We start from the raw sequence: 15,432 nt of genomic DNA, 5'->3' as shown, positions 1-15,432 counted from the left end.
AAGAATATTCCCATCATGTGTGTGTGTGGTTTTTCCTATGTAGCTGGGTTGCGTACGATGGAGAAAACTTCTCTGGTAACCAGTACGTGCTGGAAGAAGGCCACTACCCGTGTCTCTCTGCAATGGGATGCCTGCCGGGAGCAAGTGTGAAGTCTCTTCGTTTTATAGATGTTGTAAGTATGTCCGTGTGGATGTCTCGTTGTATGGTTCACATAGCTGATGGCCAGAGCAGAAACCAGCAGGTAGACCTACTCCAAGCTTGAAGTTGGAGGCAGAAAAAACAGTTGCAGTAGAACTTTCTATCCTGTAACTTTTAAATCTCCTTTTAGATGTTTAACGTATAAATTGTTTTTGCTGTTTTTAGACTTCAGGTGAAGTACTGACTCAGTCGTGGCACACAACCATCATGAGTTACTAGTTCAAGGCCGCTCTCCTGTTTTTTTCCCATTTTATACCTGATTCCTCTTCCTTTTATAGACACCCATGGAATGTGTGAGGGATATAACTTGGATATTCTTATAAAACATATGTTTTCAGAAAGTCTATATCTAGGCTTCTTAATGTTTCTATTGATTTTAGAGAGAGGAAGGGAGAGGAAGAGAGCGGAAAAGAGAAACATCGATGAGAGAAATATTGATCGGCTGCCTCCTGCATACCCCCTGTGGGCATGTGCCCTGACCAGTAATTGAACCGGCTACCTCTAGGTGCATGGGACCATGCTCAACCAACAGAGCCACACCAACCAGGGCTATATATAGGCTTTTGATTTATATACAGTATTACACTATAGTTCTTACTGCATTATAAACATAATACTTATATTAAAATTTTAAAGAGCTGTTCATTATGCTCTATGTACATCTCATACATAACTGATGCAAGTATCCCATCACCGTTTTACTTATTTAATTCTCATCTGTGCCTCCCCATCGGCCTGTGGGAATCTCTTGGGCGTGTATGGTAAAGAGTGCATTTGCTGGGATTGTGTACATGAATATGCAGCTTCACTAAGTCCAGCTCTACCGCTTCAGACTCTGCTGGCAGTGCGTGTGGGTTTGTTTTCCACATTGTTGCCATTACTGAGTATTCTGACTTTCTAACTCTGGAAGGAACTGGGTAGAATGTATTCTCTCATTGTTAATTTGCATTTTACTATTAGAGAAGTTGGTATCTCATATACTTATTAATCAGTTGGGTTTTTTGTTCAGTGAATTGCCTATTATGTCCTTTGCCCAGCTTTTTTATGGTTTTCTGTATATCTTGTTGTTATTGATTTGCAAAAATTCCTTACAGTTCTAAAATTTATTACTCTGTCTTTTAGAGATTTGCAATCAAATGACTCCTCTGGATTTATTATGTGTGTCCTAATCCAGATTATAGTGCCCCTTTGAACAGAAATCTTTCATTTTAATGTAGTCAAAGCAATATTCAATGTAAAACTCCAAGATAATGTTCAGATGTTAGTCTGAGTGTGTAGTTTTGGAAATATTTTAGTTTTTGGTAGCTGATCTCTCCTAAGAAGCTTTAAACATGTAGTTGATTTTAGGCAGGAGTTGGCTTTATCTCATCCTTTCCTGCTTGTTCAAATAACTAAAGTGTTGACCTTTCTCAAGATGTGAAAATAGTAGCAATGGAACATGGGATGATGTGGTACCATGCATTAGCTCACAGATGACACACAAACTACCTCTGAACATTAATGTGCTGTTTACTGGTCAACAGAATCTATGTGTCAGGGCACATTCACATAAATGAAGCAAGTCCCACACCCTTGCCACAAAACTTGAAGCAGGTAGGGAATTTCTGATGATCATTTATGATTTTAGGATTATCATCAGTAGAGCTTAGTCTAGGGCAGCCGTGGGCAAACTATGGCCTGCGGGCCGGATCCGGCTCGTTTGAAATGAATAAAACTAAAAAAAAAAAACAAAAAAAAAACCGTACCCTTTTATGTAATGATGTTTACTTTGAATTTATATTAGTTCACACAAACACTCCATCCATGCTTTTGTTCCGGCCCTCCGGTCCAGTTTAAGAACCCATTGTGGCCCTCGAGTCAAAAAGTTTGCCCACCCCTGGTCTAGGGTCATACGGGTCTATAATTTGAAAATGAGTTTGAACATAGAGCTTCCATCCGGTAGTTTTCTCTCCTAACAATATTCCTACAGGAAAGTTTGGGAACATGCGTGCACAGAATCACTGTCTGTTGACAATTAAAACAACATAAAAAGACAGTTGAAAATGCATACAAGGAGGTTCCTGACTAGCAATTCCACTAGACCCTAAAGACTGCAAGAGGCCTCCGACCCTCGCCATTTACGTCCATAGCTTTCCAGTCCTAGCCCCTCCTTATCCTAATAGAAAGTAGCAGGATTGAAAATAAATTCATTAGCTGTGTTGATATTTCAGACTCATATACCCATTCCTTTGTGCCTGGGATACCCCCACCCTTCATAGCACTGTTTACATTCACCTGCCTTTCTATGCAGTAGGAAAACTTCCTGTCCCCCCTTCCTTCCTCTCTGGCTCTGGAGTGTATAAACACCCCAACTTCCTGGGAAAGGGAGCTTATGACAGGCCAAGATCTCGTGCTCTGTCCTTGAAACAAGATGATTTTCAAATAAGTTCAAGTTACCATTAAAGATGAGTAACATTATTTTTGTTCCTAAACAGGAATTTTCTGAGCCAACAATTATTCTTTTTGAAAGAGAAGACTTCAAAGGAAAAAAGATTGAGCTTAATGCAGAAGCAGTCAATCTCCGATCCCTGGGATTCAACACGCAGATACGCTCAGTTCAGGTGATCGGTGGCATGTGAGTTACCTACTTGTTCATTCAGTAAGAGATGATTTTAAAGATTAAGTTTGATCATATTTCTTTTTCTCCTACATTACCTTAAGCAAAGTGACAGAAACCCCCCTATTTTCTGTAAGGGTCAATGATTATGCACCTTTTCGCACTGGGAAGAGCCATGTGTGAGGCCTCTCTCATTAGTTCCTCCAGGCTTTTAGTTTACTTAAGGTAAGGACTTGGTCTTCAACACCTCAAAATTTCTAGGGGAATGCTTTGCAAAACAGTGCTCAGTAAGTTTACTGAGTATTTTTTAGCAAGTATGAGAGAGCTCATTTTTCTTTTCCCTTCAAAAGACCAAGTCCTTTGATTTTGGAGTTAGGGCTGGGGTTTTCCTTTAACTAGGAGTGACTAACAGATGCTGTGCACGCTTAAAGGTCAATATGGGAAGATTTTTCACAACTTTGAAAAATTGTGAAATTAAGTAAGATGTAAAAATAAGTAAGAACTATCAATGTAATAAATGTTTTTAAGAAAGTATTTTTGTTTCACTCTCAAAAATAGGTATAGTCCCCTTGTATGCATCAAGTATTGGAGGGGACTATAGCTGTTTAAAAAACAATTATTTGGGTGCTTTAGAGTTCTAGGATGGAAAGTAGAGGACATTCTTCCTTGGTAACACCTGGGCCAGAGGAAGGCTGCTGGGTCGCTCACATGCCATTGCGTGCAGGAGTCCACATGTCTTCAGGTGTGGGCACCAGCATCCCTAGGAGACCAGAGTATCGTTAGCAGTTTTCTGGACTGAGGAAGATTCCTCTCATTTTAAACAAAAATTTGAGTTATTTACTTTTACTTAAATAGCCCTTTAGTATTTATCATATGCCACACAAGAACAACTTTACAAATATTAGGTATTTAAATAAAAGATCCATTATTACAACTGGAAATGTTTTATAAAAAGCTCATAGGAATACTGGGCTGTCCCACTAAGACTATAATCTCTATTTCATTGCAAAGGTGGAGAAAAAACCTTACTCATTTCTCTTCAAGAATGGTTCTTTTTAGCATAAATATGTACCAAGAATTTGCTATTTGTTGAGAAAAGGGTGCTTAAAGTGTTTTAGAAAATAAGGTAGTCCCCCCCTCTCCTGCCAATGTATATTTTAAGTATAAAGCTCAGTCTAAAAATTGAAACATCCTAAAATATAATTAGGGCTCATTGTCAAATAGATATTGCTGCTTACTTGTGGTTATCTACTTTTTTTCCAGATGGGTTACTTATGAATATGGCAATTATAGGGGTCGGCAATTCCTACTGTCGCCAGCAGAAGTACCTAATTGGTATGAATTCAGTGGCTGTCGCCAAATAGGGTCTCTACGGCCTTTTAATCAGGTATTTCCTTTTTCTCCATGTTTGAATAGACTCTTCTCTGAATTTTTCTGGTAAATGTAATTTAACATTTTCAGTTTGAAATTTGCCACTCCCTTCACCACCATGAACTTCTGAATTTGGGCTGTTTCTGACTGCTTTCAGAAATGCTCTCATGCCTGACATCAAAACGTGGTGTGTCCCAAACTCCAAGCGCTGGGTTCCCACAGGCAGGCTCCCTGCCCCAGGCACTTCTTTGACATTTCACCAAAATCTTCTCAGCGAAAAAATCCTAAAGCCTCTGGGGCTCTTGGGTATAGAAATTGTCCCTAATACAACCTCACCTTGAATTCGGCCCCTGCTGTTGATGCTTGTTTAGAACTTCTAATAGTACAACTTACTTGTGATCATTGCTGGGGTTTTGTCTTCTAGAAACGTATTTATTTCAGACTTCGAAACAAGGCAACAGGGTTATTCATGTCAACCAACGGGAACTTAGAGGACCTGAAGCTTCTCAGAATACAGGTCATGGAGGACGTCGGCGCTGACGATCAGATCTGGATTTATCAAGAAGGATGCATCAAATGCAGGGTGAGCTTTAGGATAAGACAAAGGTCGGTGACGGCATCTTTCAAATTAATGCTATTTCAGGATTCCTGGACCACCTTCAGAAATAAATTAGGTTTTCCATGAAAATATTTCTTAGCTCTTATAGAACCAGTCTACGAATGTAAAATGGGAGTAAATCTAACTTTGATCCAAGATAGAGCACTGATATCTATACTTGATTTTTATATAATAACTAGAGGCCCGGTGCATGACATTCATGCACTGGGGGGAGTCCCTCAGCCCAGCCTGCGCCCTCTCACAGTCTGGGACCCCTCAGGGGATGTCTGCCTGGTGGGAGGGGGGAGACTACCTTATTTTCTAAGCCGGCAGGCAAACATCCCCCGAGGGGTCCTTAGTGCTGCCCAGAGGCCGGAGAGGCTCCCACCACTGCCACTGCACTTGCCAGCCATGAGCCAGGCTTCTGGCTGAGCAGCGCTCCCCCTGTGGGAACGCACTGACCACCAGGGGGCAGCTCCTGTAGAGTGTCTGCCCCCTGGTGGTCAGTGTGCTTCATAGCGTCTGGTTGTTCTGCTGTTTAGTCGATTTGCTATTAGGGTTTTATTATATAGGGCAGAAAATTATATAGGAATTTCTACTAGGTATAGAAATAAACTGTAAGCCCCAGCATTCTCAACAAGTTAGTCTTGGTTTGCTTCCTTTTTGGAGGATCTCAGACTAGAATTAAGGATGAAGAAGTACCAGCTTGCGTACCATTTCCCCATCGGCACACCTTGAGAATGGAAAATGCCCCACCTCCCTCCTATCGCTCCTCCATAACACACGATTACGGGCTGCAATGAGTAAGAGTCTATAAGAGGAGCTCATGCTTCTGTTGCAGATATTCTTTTTAACTTCCTGATTTTATGGGCTTGGCTGTTTGCTTCCGATGTTTTTCTAACTGTGGTGCCCCATGAGTCAGCAGAAGGCACACAGCCTGGGAAAGGTGTGTTCATTAGGTCTGTGGGGCCTGAGGGAGAGGCATCCGTCCAGTAAGCATAAGGGCTGTTTAGACTTGCACAGAAGGAATAGCAAGAGCTGTAACAGAGAAGCACAAAAAGCCAATTTCTGCCTTTGAATTATCTTAAACAATTCAAGAAATTGGAGCCTTTTATCAATTATTTCTAACAGGTATTTTAGTGATGTTATTTAACGACTTTGAATTGAGTAGGTCAATGAGAAGTAAAGTAGCCTAGATCATCACAGTCCTTTTATCTCAAGTAGAACAGTACTTTCCAGTTCTCTCCATGAGCATTTTCTTTTCTTTTTAAATATATTTTATTGATTTTTACAAAGAGAGGAAGGGAGAGGGATAGAGTTAGAAACATTGATGAGAAACATCGATCAGCTGCCTCCTGCACACCCCCCACTGGGGATGTGCCCGCAACAAAAGTACATGGCCTTGACCGGAATCGAACCTGGGACCCTTGAGTCCGCAGGCCGACGCTCCATCCACTGAGCCAAACCGGTCAGGGCTCTATGAGCATTTTCTTCAGCGATCTGTGTTAATGTCATGTGAACATGTGACTACCATACACTGTTTATATATTGAGAGTAGATACACTTCAGAGAAGGACCCATAAAATTCCTACATGAAAATACCCTTTGCTGTATTGGTATTTTCTTCTCTTTTTATGGTTGGATAGCATGCCTTTTTAGAAAATTTGACATTTCTCATGAAGAAAAGTCAAGAGAAATAAATGGGATTTCAAGGTTTAAAATGACAAAATACCCTTTTAGCCACTTTAGTGCTACAATAGCCTCCAAAATTAGAGGTGCAGCCACATTCTAGAAGGGTCTGGCTGCACAGAGGTGGTTCTGTGGGGGTAGGTTTGGTGGCATGACCAGCCTTGGAGGACAGTCATTTCTGGGAGGGAAAACCATCATGAGGGGCAGCTTTGATGTTCTCGGGCTTCTCTCACTAGTAAGACAGTCTCCCAAAGGGCAGAAGTCCCTTAAAGTGGAGAAGAACAGAGAACCCTCTGTGACTCGTGCCACCTGAACTAAAGGGCATAAGGGTGAGCGAAGTCAGGATCTAGGGTGGCTTTAAAAATCAGCTTAAACAGGGAACTGATCACAGTGACACTTGAACGTGTGTTCCTAAGACACATATCTCTGTACCAAGCAGATAGCAGAAGACTGCTGCCTGACGATTGTGGGGAGCCTGGTCACTTCTGGCTCCAAGCTGGGCCTGGCCCTGGACCAGAGCACCGAGAGTCAGTTCTGGAGCATGAAATCCGACGGTAGAATCTACAGCAAGCTGAAGCCAAATTTAGTTTTAGATATCAAAGGTAAGGCTTGTTCCCTTTATGTTCTTAGTTGTGCCTTTTTTTAGTTAACTAAAAATCTCTTCTTTACTTTTGCAATGGTGAGCACTAGTATAAATAGTAAGAGATCTTTCACTATGTCAGCCACTGTGCTAAACACTTTGCATTGTCATGTGATCCCCACAGCAAACTATGTTATCCTCTCCTTCCCATCCCACTTTACGGCCCCCAAAACTGAGGCTTAGAGGGGTTAATCCATTTGGCAATAAGTGTTGAGGTAGAGTCTGGACATGGGCTGTCTTCAAGCCTTTTATTTTAACAGTAAGACTGGAAAATCACAAGTTAAAAGGCTGTGGTCTCAGTATAGTTGATGATTCTCATGCCTAGACATGTAATCTTTCATTGAAAAGATCTAAGATCTAAAAGGAATTAACATAGCCAAGGGGATTTCAACTGAACATTTGTTCAATGAAAAGCCAAAGCAAATTGATGGTGCTTGAGAAGAACAAGTAAATTTAGGACAGTGTTTCCCAAACTGTATCTGTATCAGAATCACATAGAGGACTTATTAATGGAGACTTCAATAAGCCAACATGATTATGTTTATAAATTTAGTGAAATGGTTATAATGTAGCCTTACTATATCACATACTTCATTTTAAAAAACTGATAGGAAGTTGGCTCAATTTTACTTTAATCAGGGCTCTCGGCCAAGCTGTCATTAAAAATTGATATAGGGATAAAGAAGCAGCTGCAACTTAGTTTTAAAATAAAAATGCTGCTTCTCCATCATCCAGAAAAATTATCAGGGACTTTGGGGACTGTGTGAGGAGCAGAGGTGGGCGTCACCTGTGTGTGACCTCCAGATGGATGGTGGCCAGCCTACTTAATAACAGGATTAGAATTCACAAGGAACCTGAGAAGCTGGAAGGGTGCTCAGGGGCAAAGGCAGAGTACACTTAGGGCGCACAAGCTAAGCAATAGATAACAGGCTGGATGGGAGCCAAAAATAACATCAAGTGCAAGATATAAGAAAGTAGATGTAACATTCAGAGAATGAATGGTGATATAAATACACCTCCTTCACATTACATTGGATACAAAATTTGTCATTTGTGGACATTCTACAAATGGTCAACTGGAGGTTCAGACTGGTTAAGAATCACAGAACCAGACCCTCCTTGATTCTTATTTTCATCAACCTGTTCAACTGGAACTTCTCTGTCTATAAGATAGTTTCAAAACCTCCAAAGAAGCCAAGGAAAAGCGACTGAGTTGGAGACGTGGGTGTTTTGAACACATGGATTCATGTTTCTTACAGATGTGATCAGCTTCTGTCTGGGTCTAAGGACACTGTCATCCTTATGAGCTAACTTCTTGGAGCATTTCTTCTTTGGTTCTTTCAACCTGTATTTACTGGCTACTCACCAGGCGGAAGGCTCAAAGTGGGAAAAAGGATACTGTCATGGCTTCAGAGAGCTTACCTTCTAGAAGTGCTAGGCACACAGGACTTTTCCCCACTTGCTACATTAACAGCTGACCCGGGAGTTAGGACACCTGGCTTTTAGTTTTACTCTGACAAGAACTATGGGACTCTAGGAGGTTCCTTCTGAGGACTTTGAGTTCCAGAGTCCCTTCCTAAAACGCACTGAAATGAGCCAAATGCCTCTTGAGTAGGACATTGTCTGTAGGCGTGTGATTGCTCAGTCTATCTAGTGTGGTTGCTGCATTAGTCACTTGAGGGCTTGTTAAACAGATTTTGTCTCAGAATGTGGGAGAATGGTGCCACCTTGTGGACATGAGCAAGTAGGGCCACAGCCCACAGACGGCTAAGGAAATACAAATACATCTCTTTGGTGCACTTTATAGGAAACTATAATTTTCATTAGCTATAACTGTGGGACCATTTGTTACCTAGTGATGTTGCCATAAAATTTATTAGACCTGTCTCCTGGTGTCTGGGGAGCGAGTTGTTTGGGTAGACAATCACGTATTGTTCCAGTCTTGATGGGCACAGTGGGATTTATGGCAAAAGTACACGTAGAAGGCCCAAGGCACTGCCCTTGTAGTCTGTGCTACACCTAGCCGTGTGGAGGCTCTAGACCCGTGGTCAGTCAACTGCGGCTTGAGAGCCACATGTGGCTCTTTGGCCCCTTGAATGTGGCTCTTCCACAAAATACCACGTGGGGGTGCCCACATACAGTGCGATTGAAACTTCGTGGCCCATGCACAGAAGTCGGTATTTTGTGGAAGAGCCACACTCAAGGGGCCAAAGAGCTGCATGTGGCTCGTGAGCCGCGGTTTGCCGAGCCGCAGTTTGCCGACCACTGCTCTAGACCATGTTTGTCAAACTTGCAGCCTATGGGCCGCATGACTCATATATTTGGCCCATGTTAGCCTTTGAGTTTGACATGCTTGCTTTATAGTCAGTGATGATAAACCAAACTCTATGAGAGGAACACTAGATAAGAGATGATTTCCTTCCCCAGCTACCCAGCTCTATAGTGTAAGTTATCAAACCTTTTGGATATTTTGTAAGTGCTTTGAAAGAGAGTAAGGACATTTAATTCTTAGCTTGAGGCTGCAGTATGATTTCATTGCCAGTCACGCTAACCCTGCAGTCAGATGAAGATTTTTATTCTGATGGAGTCCTCAGTGACATAGCCTTGGTGCAGAGACTTATGCTAGAAAACTGTAGGGTATCTGAAAGGATGTTTATTCCACACTGGGGGGAAAGTCAGACGAGAAGACACTTTAACACTCTGAAATACCTAGTAGGTCCTGTTGGGAAATATTCTTACAAACGTTCTGGTGAAAGGAGTTTATGGAGACCATACTCGTACAATGGAACTCAGCATCTGAAATGCCGTGAATTTTATACACCAAAGCCTGTGAGCTCAGTAGTGGGAGTGCCGCCCATACCTCTGGTGTCATTCAGACCTCCCCCTTTACCTAGTACAGCCATTTTTCATTGTTCATGCAAAACCTGTTCCAAAAAGACAACCATCCCACTATATCAGGTCTGCCTGCTTTTCCCTCACTGATACCTCGAATCCTTGACCCCACCACTGAATATATTTCAGTCTCTGCTCCTTTTCCCTTCTCTGTATTCTTCCCTGTGCCCCCAGTATCAGACATCTTAATGGCTGTGGAGTAGGTTTTGAGACTTGCATAGGAAAAGGAGCCCAGGAAGTAGGAGATCCTGTGTGGAGCTGCTGGTGCCCTTACGGGATTTTAACACATTTACCCCCAGTGACTGAGCCTGTCAGACTGGGTACTTGTCAGGGTTCTGCTCCTGCTTTGTTTCATGCGGCACCTGGCTCTGCACCTGGTTACTTCTACTCTCGTTACTCTGGTGCTGAGGTAAAACGTGTTGGCTTCACGGTGGGCACATTTCCTTCCATGTTTTCCTTTTTTTCAGGGGGTGCACAGTATGATCAAAACCACATTATCCTCAACACCGCCAGCAAAGAGAAGTTAACACAAGTGTGGGAAGCCATGGTCCTATAACCCTGGACAACGCAGGAGGACTACTACTGGAGGTCTTCCAGCTGCCTTATTTAAAACGAAGAGGCCTGCGGACAGGAGCCAAGAGGAAAGCGGATGTGCTCCTCAGCAACTCTAACTTCACTCATGAATCACAGTGCCAGGAACGGGACAACTGTCTCATCTCTTCAAAAGACCAATAGTTTTAAACCAATAATTTGTTCTTCCTTCACTTCTTGCCTGTCAGTTCCTTTCAGCAGCTGCTTAAACAGGTTGCCTCATTAGCAGCGTTGGGGTGTTTTTTAGGAAAATCTTATCTCAAGACGTTAAGACTGTACATTTTACATGATTTCCAAAGACAGTGACAGGAGAGAACAGGAACAAATTCACCGACTTGGTGGACCTACATCGCCTTACACTTTAAAGGGAAGGGTAAAGCTTAAGTCTGTAAGGTAGAAACTGTTTAGACCTTAGAAGAAATAATGTATTAGGCCTATAGTTTTGGTCTTTGACCTTCTGTTTTCTGAAATCATTAATTATGCTGTATAGCCAATTGGGAAATTATATATTCAGACATATGTTAAGGAATTGAATGAGTATAGACAAAACACTTGAATTAATATTAAAAACTAGAAAATTTAAAAGATTTCATGTCCATCTCTGCTTACATTTATTAGCAGGATTTGGATTATTTTAATTCACCATGGGCTGCCCTAGATTTTCACACGAGTGTTGTTTGAAGCTTTTCTTACAGATGCTGCTAGAACAGTATACCATGACCTAATGTATTAGCCCATCCCCACTCATCTATAACTAGTTCTGAAGCAATGTTATGCAATCCTTTGCTAAACTCAGGTATTTTAGCCCAATTCCCTGCCCTCCCATCCAGCTGCACTGGCAGGCCTGCGCGGGGCTACCTTACCGGTGATGTTGCACAGCCATGCTCTGAGGACAGCTCAGGTCTCAGGGTACTGCCGCCCGTGGTCACTTTGGGTGTGGAAGGCTCAGGAGGATGACTAGCAATTCTCCAAAAGGAAAGGACAGGAGGCCTTCAGTGATGCTTGTTGGTCAAATCTTAGAACTCTGAAAACCCTAAAATTCAGCAAGCACTTCAATGAAAGTTCAAAATGTTTAACTGCTGACGATACACTGCCAGATGGTGCTGTTCATACTGTGGATACTCATTTTGAACAAAACTGCTAAAACAGTCCTTGAACACCCTCTTCCTCTTTCTGTCGTCCTCAGCACTGAATGCTGGTGCTCTTGTCACAGGAAGAACAAACCTGGTTTCCTTTTCAGGTTTCCCATTCTGAAGTGTTGATTCTCTCTGGAGTCTGTGGTAAGCAATTATGGTCATCACAGTAGTAACTTCGGTTTTAAAGTAATGTTTGTACATGTCCAACAGCAGCCAGCATGTCTGTCTTGTTCTGAGGTGTGTGGCTCTGGTTTTCAGCCTTTGTGCATTCATTACAGTGTGGTGGGGTAAGACATCCTACAGTAGCCTCTGTTGAATTTATCTCTTGAATAAACTTGTTTCTGGTTAACTGTTATGAAATCAGTTAGTAGCCCTCATTAACACTTCAAAGAGAGTCAGCTGGCAGATTAGAAACAAATGCCTGATTAGGACAAAGCAAGTTTCAGGGGGGCTAGAATATGGCAGGGAAAGGTCAGCTGACTCCCCTCTTTCCAGACACTGGTGAAAGGGTGCACTACACTTTTTTGAGTGGACATGAGGGGGAGTGAGGTCCTGCCTTGAGTTTACCCTGCACCACCCCCTGGGATACCTCAGAGTTTAAGAGCTGACTGTTCAGGTGGAAGTCAAAGTGGCATATTTAAAACAGAAAAAAAAACACAGTTTTTTCTTTTGAGATAAGTCTGTAGTGATGAGATCAGCAATTCCAGAGAAAAGCCCTCATCCAACACACTAGTAAATGAGTATCTAATAGGAATAAACTAAGCAGAAAGTTACTCAAACAGGTCTATATCAAAAGCTAAACGCGAGCGTCTAGGGTGCAGTAATGATCAGTACAACAGGAAATCGACACTCACCTGCAATGAATGAAGGGCACACTAGAGATTCAAAAGCCGCACTGGGCATTTGCTAGTAAAGTCAGAAACTGGAGAGCTGTGGGCCCCAGTGGAATGGTGGAAATTTCCATGGAAAGGTCCCCAGAGAAGCATGTTTCTCTGGTTGAAGGAGGTCTAGCTTTTATGCAAAATGTAAGGGTTTTTAAAAGGCACTTTAGCATCACTTTCAATTTCTAAGAGTAAACAACCAAATCACAGCCAGATGTTTATATATGACCCCAAGAGGTTCAGAACTCAGCAGAGGAACAAAAATCAAAGGAAAGCGTGCTCACTGCTGAACCTAAGAGGGAGCATAAAACAGTAAAATCAGTTTTAGCCACTAGGACAGAAGGTGCCACAACAATCTGCAAATCTGGTATGAAAGAACAGCTTGGAAAAAACAACATGCAATTTTCACTGACTTTATAGACAAGTCCAAGTATGGCTATTTTCACAGTGTGTCTTACATGTGCATTCATTGTGCTGGGCAGAGGACAGACCTCTCAGCAAACAGGAATGGGTTACATCAGAAAGCACTCTGGGCCGGGCAGAGGGATGTGTGGAGGGTGGTGGTGTGGCTGTAGAATCAATCTCTGCTCAGTTTAGAAGATAGGAAATTACTAGCAAAAAGTGTTCTTTTTATATATATATAACATGGAATTTAGAGTCTAATCTGGAAAGGGATGGCTAAAAAAAAGTTCGGGCCCACTAGCACTCACCAAATAAGAGAGCCAGTAATCACCAAACACTATTTATTTAAACGACATTAATTACAGTCTTTCCTCGCGCATGTCCTCTTTCCACCTTCAGAAAGGCTTCTGGAACTTCAGAAAAAGGAAAGGTTTTTTCAATAACTGGCTGAATCTGTAAAACACAAGAAAAGGCTGACTGGTGGGTAAGAACAGCGACATCCATCAAGGCAGGTAATGTCTGTAATCAGTTTCTTCACTAAGACAGACCCAGTCTCTCTCCGGCCTGTCTGTGCCTCTGGGGAGGAGCTCTCTGCCAGGCCAGGCCTGTGACTGCTGTCCCTGCTCCCATCAGCTCCTCCTCTCTGTGAGGTAGCCCAGCTGCATCCTCACGCAACCTAACTTCTGCTCAGGGCTGGTCATGTCACTCTCCTACTCAGAACCCTTCAACAGCTCCCAAAACTGCATTCAAAGGCCACCACCATCCAAACCTCAGCCTTTATGCAGACTCCACACTTCACCAAAATGGTCTGCTTGTCATTGCCTGACATGGTGAGTTTGTGCCTCTCTGTGTTCTACCACCCTTCCCGCCCAGGCCTCCACTACCCTTCCTGACCTCCCAGTTTGCAGTGCTCTCTCTGAACTGCTACAGGACCCATGAGGCCCTCTTCATGGGACTGCTTGTTACAGCTGAGTACACGTCTTACCCACCCAATTGGGAAATACCAAAGAGGGTACCCTAAGGTTCTTGCTGTATGTGTACCTGTGGCCTCCTCACAGGCAGTGCACTGAATGAGGACAGATTTCTTTGTTTTAATTTGTTAACTGTTTGGCATATTTACTTGACCCAAGCTGAGAGTATCTGTGGTATAGGCCACCTCTTTTGTATCCTCCACAACACCCAGAACAATGCTAGGCATGTGACAGGAGCTCAATAAATATCACATATCTATGACAAAGGAGGCAAGAATATACAGTGGGATAAAGACAGTCTTTTCAATAAATGGTGTTGGAAAAACTGGACAGACACATAAAAAAAAGAAACTAGACCACTTTCTTACACCATATACAAGAATAAAACTGGATTAAAGTAAGACCAAAAACCATGAAACTCCTAAAAAAAAACATAGGCAGTAAACTGTTTGACACTGCTCAAAGCAATATTTTTTTGGCTATATCTCCTAGGGCAAGGGAAACAAAAGAAAAAAATAAACAAGTGGGACTACATCAAACTAAGAAATTTTTGCACAGTGAAAGAAACCAACAAAATAAAAAGACAACTTACTGAATGTGAGAAGATATTCACCAGTGATACATCTGAAAAGGGCTAATATCCAAATATATAAGGAACTCATACAACTCAATACCCAAAAACAATCCGATTAAAAATAGGCAGAGGACCAAATAGACATTTCTCCAAAGAGGACATACGGTGGCCAATAGACATATGAAAAGATGCTCGATGTCAGTAATCATCAGAGAAATACAAATTAAAGCCACAATTATATATCACCTCACACCTGTGCTTATCATCAATAAATCAACAAACAGCAAGTATTCACTGCAGCATTACTATATATGGAAGCAACCTAAGTGTCCATCAATAGGCAACTGGCTAAAGAAGATGCAGTGCATATATACAATGGAACATTACTCCACTGTAAAAAAGAATGAAATCTTGCCATTTGTGACAACATGGATGGACCTACAGGGTAGTATTATGCTACATGAAATAAATCAGAGAAAGACAAATACCATACAATTTGCTTATGTATGAAATCAAAAAGGAAATGAACAAATAAAACAGAAACTAACTCACAGATACAGAGAACAAAACCGATGGTCAGCAGATAGGGTGAGAGGCTAGGTGAAAAGGGGAAGGGATTAAAATGCCAGTTATAAAAAAAGTCACAGGATATAAAATACAGCGTAGAGAATTTAGTCAATAATATTGGAGTAACTGTGTATGGTGTCAGATGGGTACTGGAAATATCAGGGTGATCACTTTATAAGTTATATAAATGTCTAATCGCTATGTTGTACATAGGAAATTAATATAATGTATATCACCTATACTTGAAAAATAAATATTTTTAAAAAGAATACAGAAAAATAAGACACGGTTAATAAAAAAAATTTTGTTAATGTCACTTAGGTGG

General features: G+C 41.8%; 2 protein-coding genes across 8 annotated transcripts in view; one reads left to right on the top strand and one right to left on the bottom strand.

The window, feature by feature from the left end:
* Positions 1 to 15,432, top strand: part of CRYBG1 (crystallin beta-gamma domain containing 1) — a 195,978-nt gene that overhangs the window by 165,940 nt on the left and 14,606 nt on the right. For 3 of the 5 annotated variants that reach the window (XM_036316254.1, XM_036316252.1, XM_036316255.1), the window contains 6 exons: positions 44 to 173; positions 2,674 to 2,813; positions 4,059 to 4,182; positions 4,591 to 4,749; positions 6,893 to 7,055; positions 10,453 to 12,067. In XM_036316254.1, the coding sequence (XP_036172147.1) occupies positions 44 to 173; positions 2,674 to 2,813; positions 4,059 to 4,182; positions 4,591 to 4,749; positions 6,893 to 7,055; positions 10,453 to 10,541 (805 nt within the window). In that variant the 3' untranslated portion in view covers positions 10,542 to 12,067. Of the gene's footprint in view, positions 1 to 43; positions 174 to 2,673; positions 2,814 to 4,058; positions 4,183 to 4,590; positions 4,750 to 6,892; positions 7,056 to 10,452; positions 12,068 to 13,394; positions 13,826 to 15,432 lie in introns of those variants that run through there. The other 2 variants (XR_004968709.1, XM_036316253.1) reach the window with 2 other exon arrangements.
* RTN4IP1 (reticulon 4 interacting protein 1) overlaps positions 13,323 to 15,432 on the bottom strand; it is a 45,221-nt gene continuing 43,111 nt past the window's right edge. For all 3 annotated transcript variants that reach the window (XM_036316262.1, XM_036316264.1, XM_036316265.1), the window contains exon 10: positions 13,323 to 13,448. In XM_036316262.1, the coding sequence (XP_036172155.1) occupies positions 13,341 to 13,448 (108 nt within the window). In that variant the 3' untranslated portion in view covers positions 13,323 to 13,340. The remainder of the gene's footprint in view (positions 13,449 to 15,432) is intronic.

Source organism: Myotis myotis, unplaced genomic scaffold (assembly GCF_014108235.1).
Source record: "Myotis myotis isolate mMyoMyo1 unplaced genomic scaffold, mMyoMyo1.p scaffold_m19_p_7, whole genome shotgun sequence".
NCBI lineage: Eukaryota > Metazoa > Chordata > Mammalia > Chiroptera > Vespertilionidae > Myotis > Myotis myotis.
The sequence above is the reverse complement of the archived record's forward strand: the minus strand, read 5'-3'. Positions and strand labels throughout refer to the sequence as shown.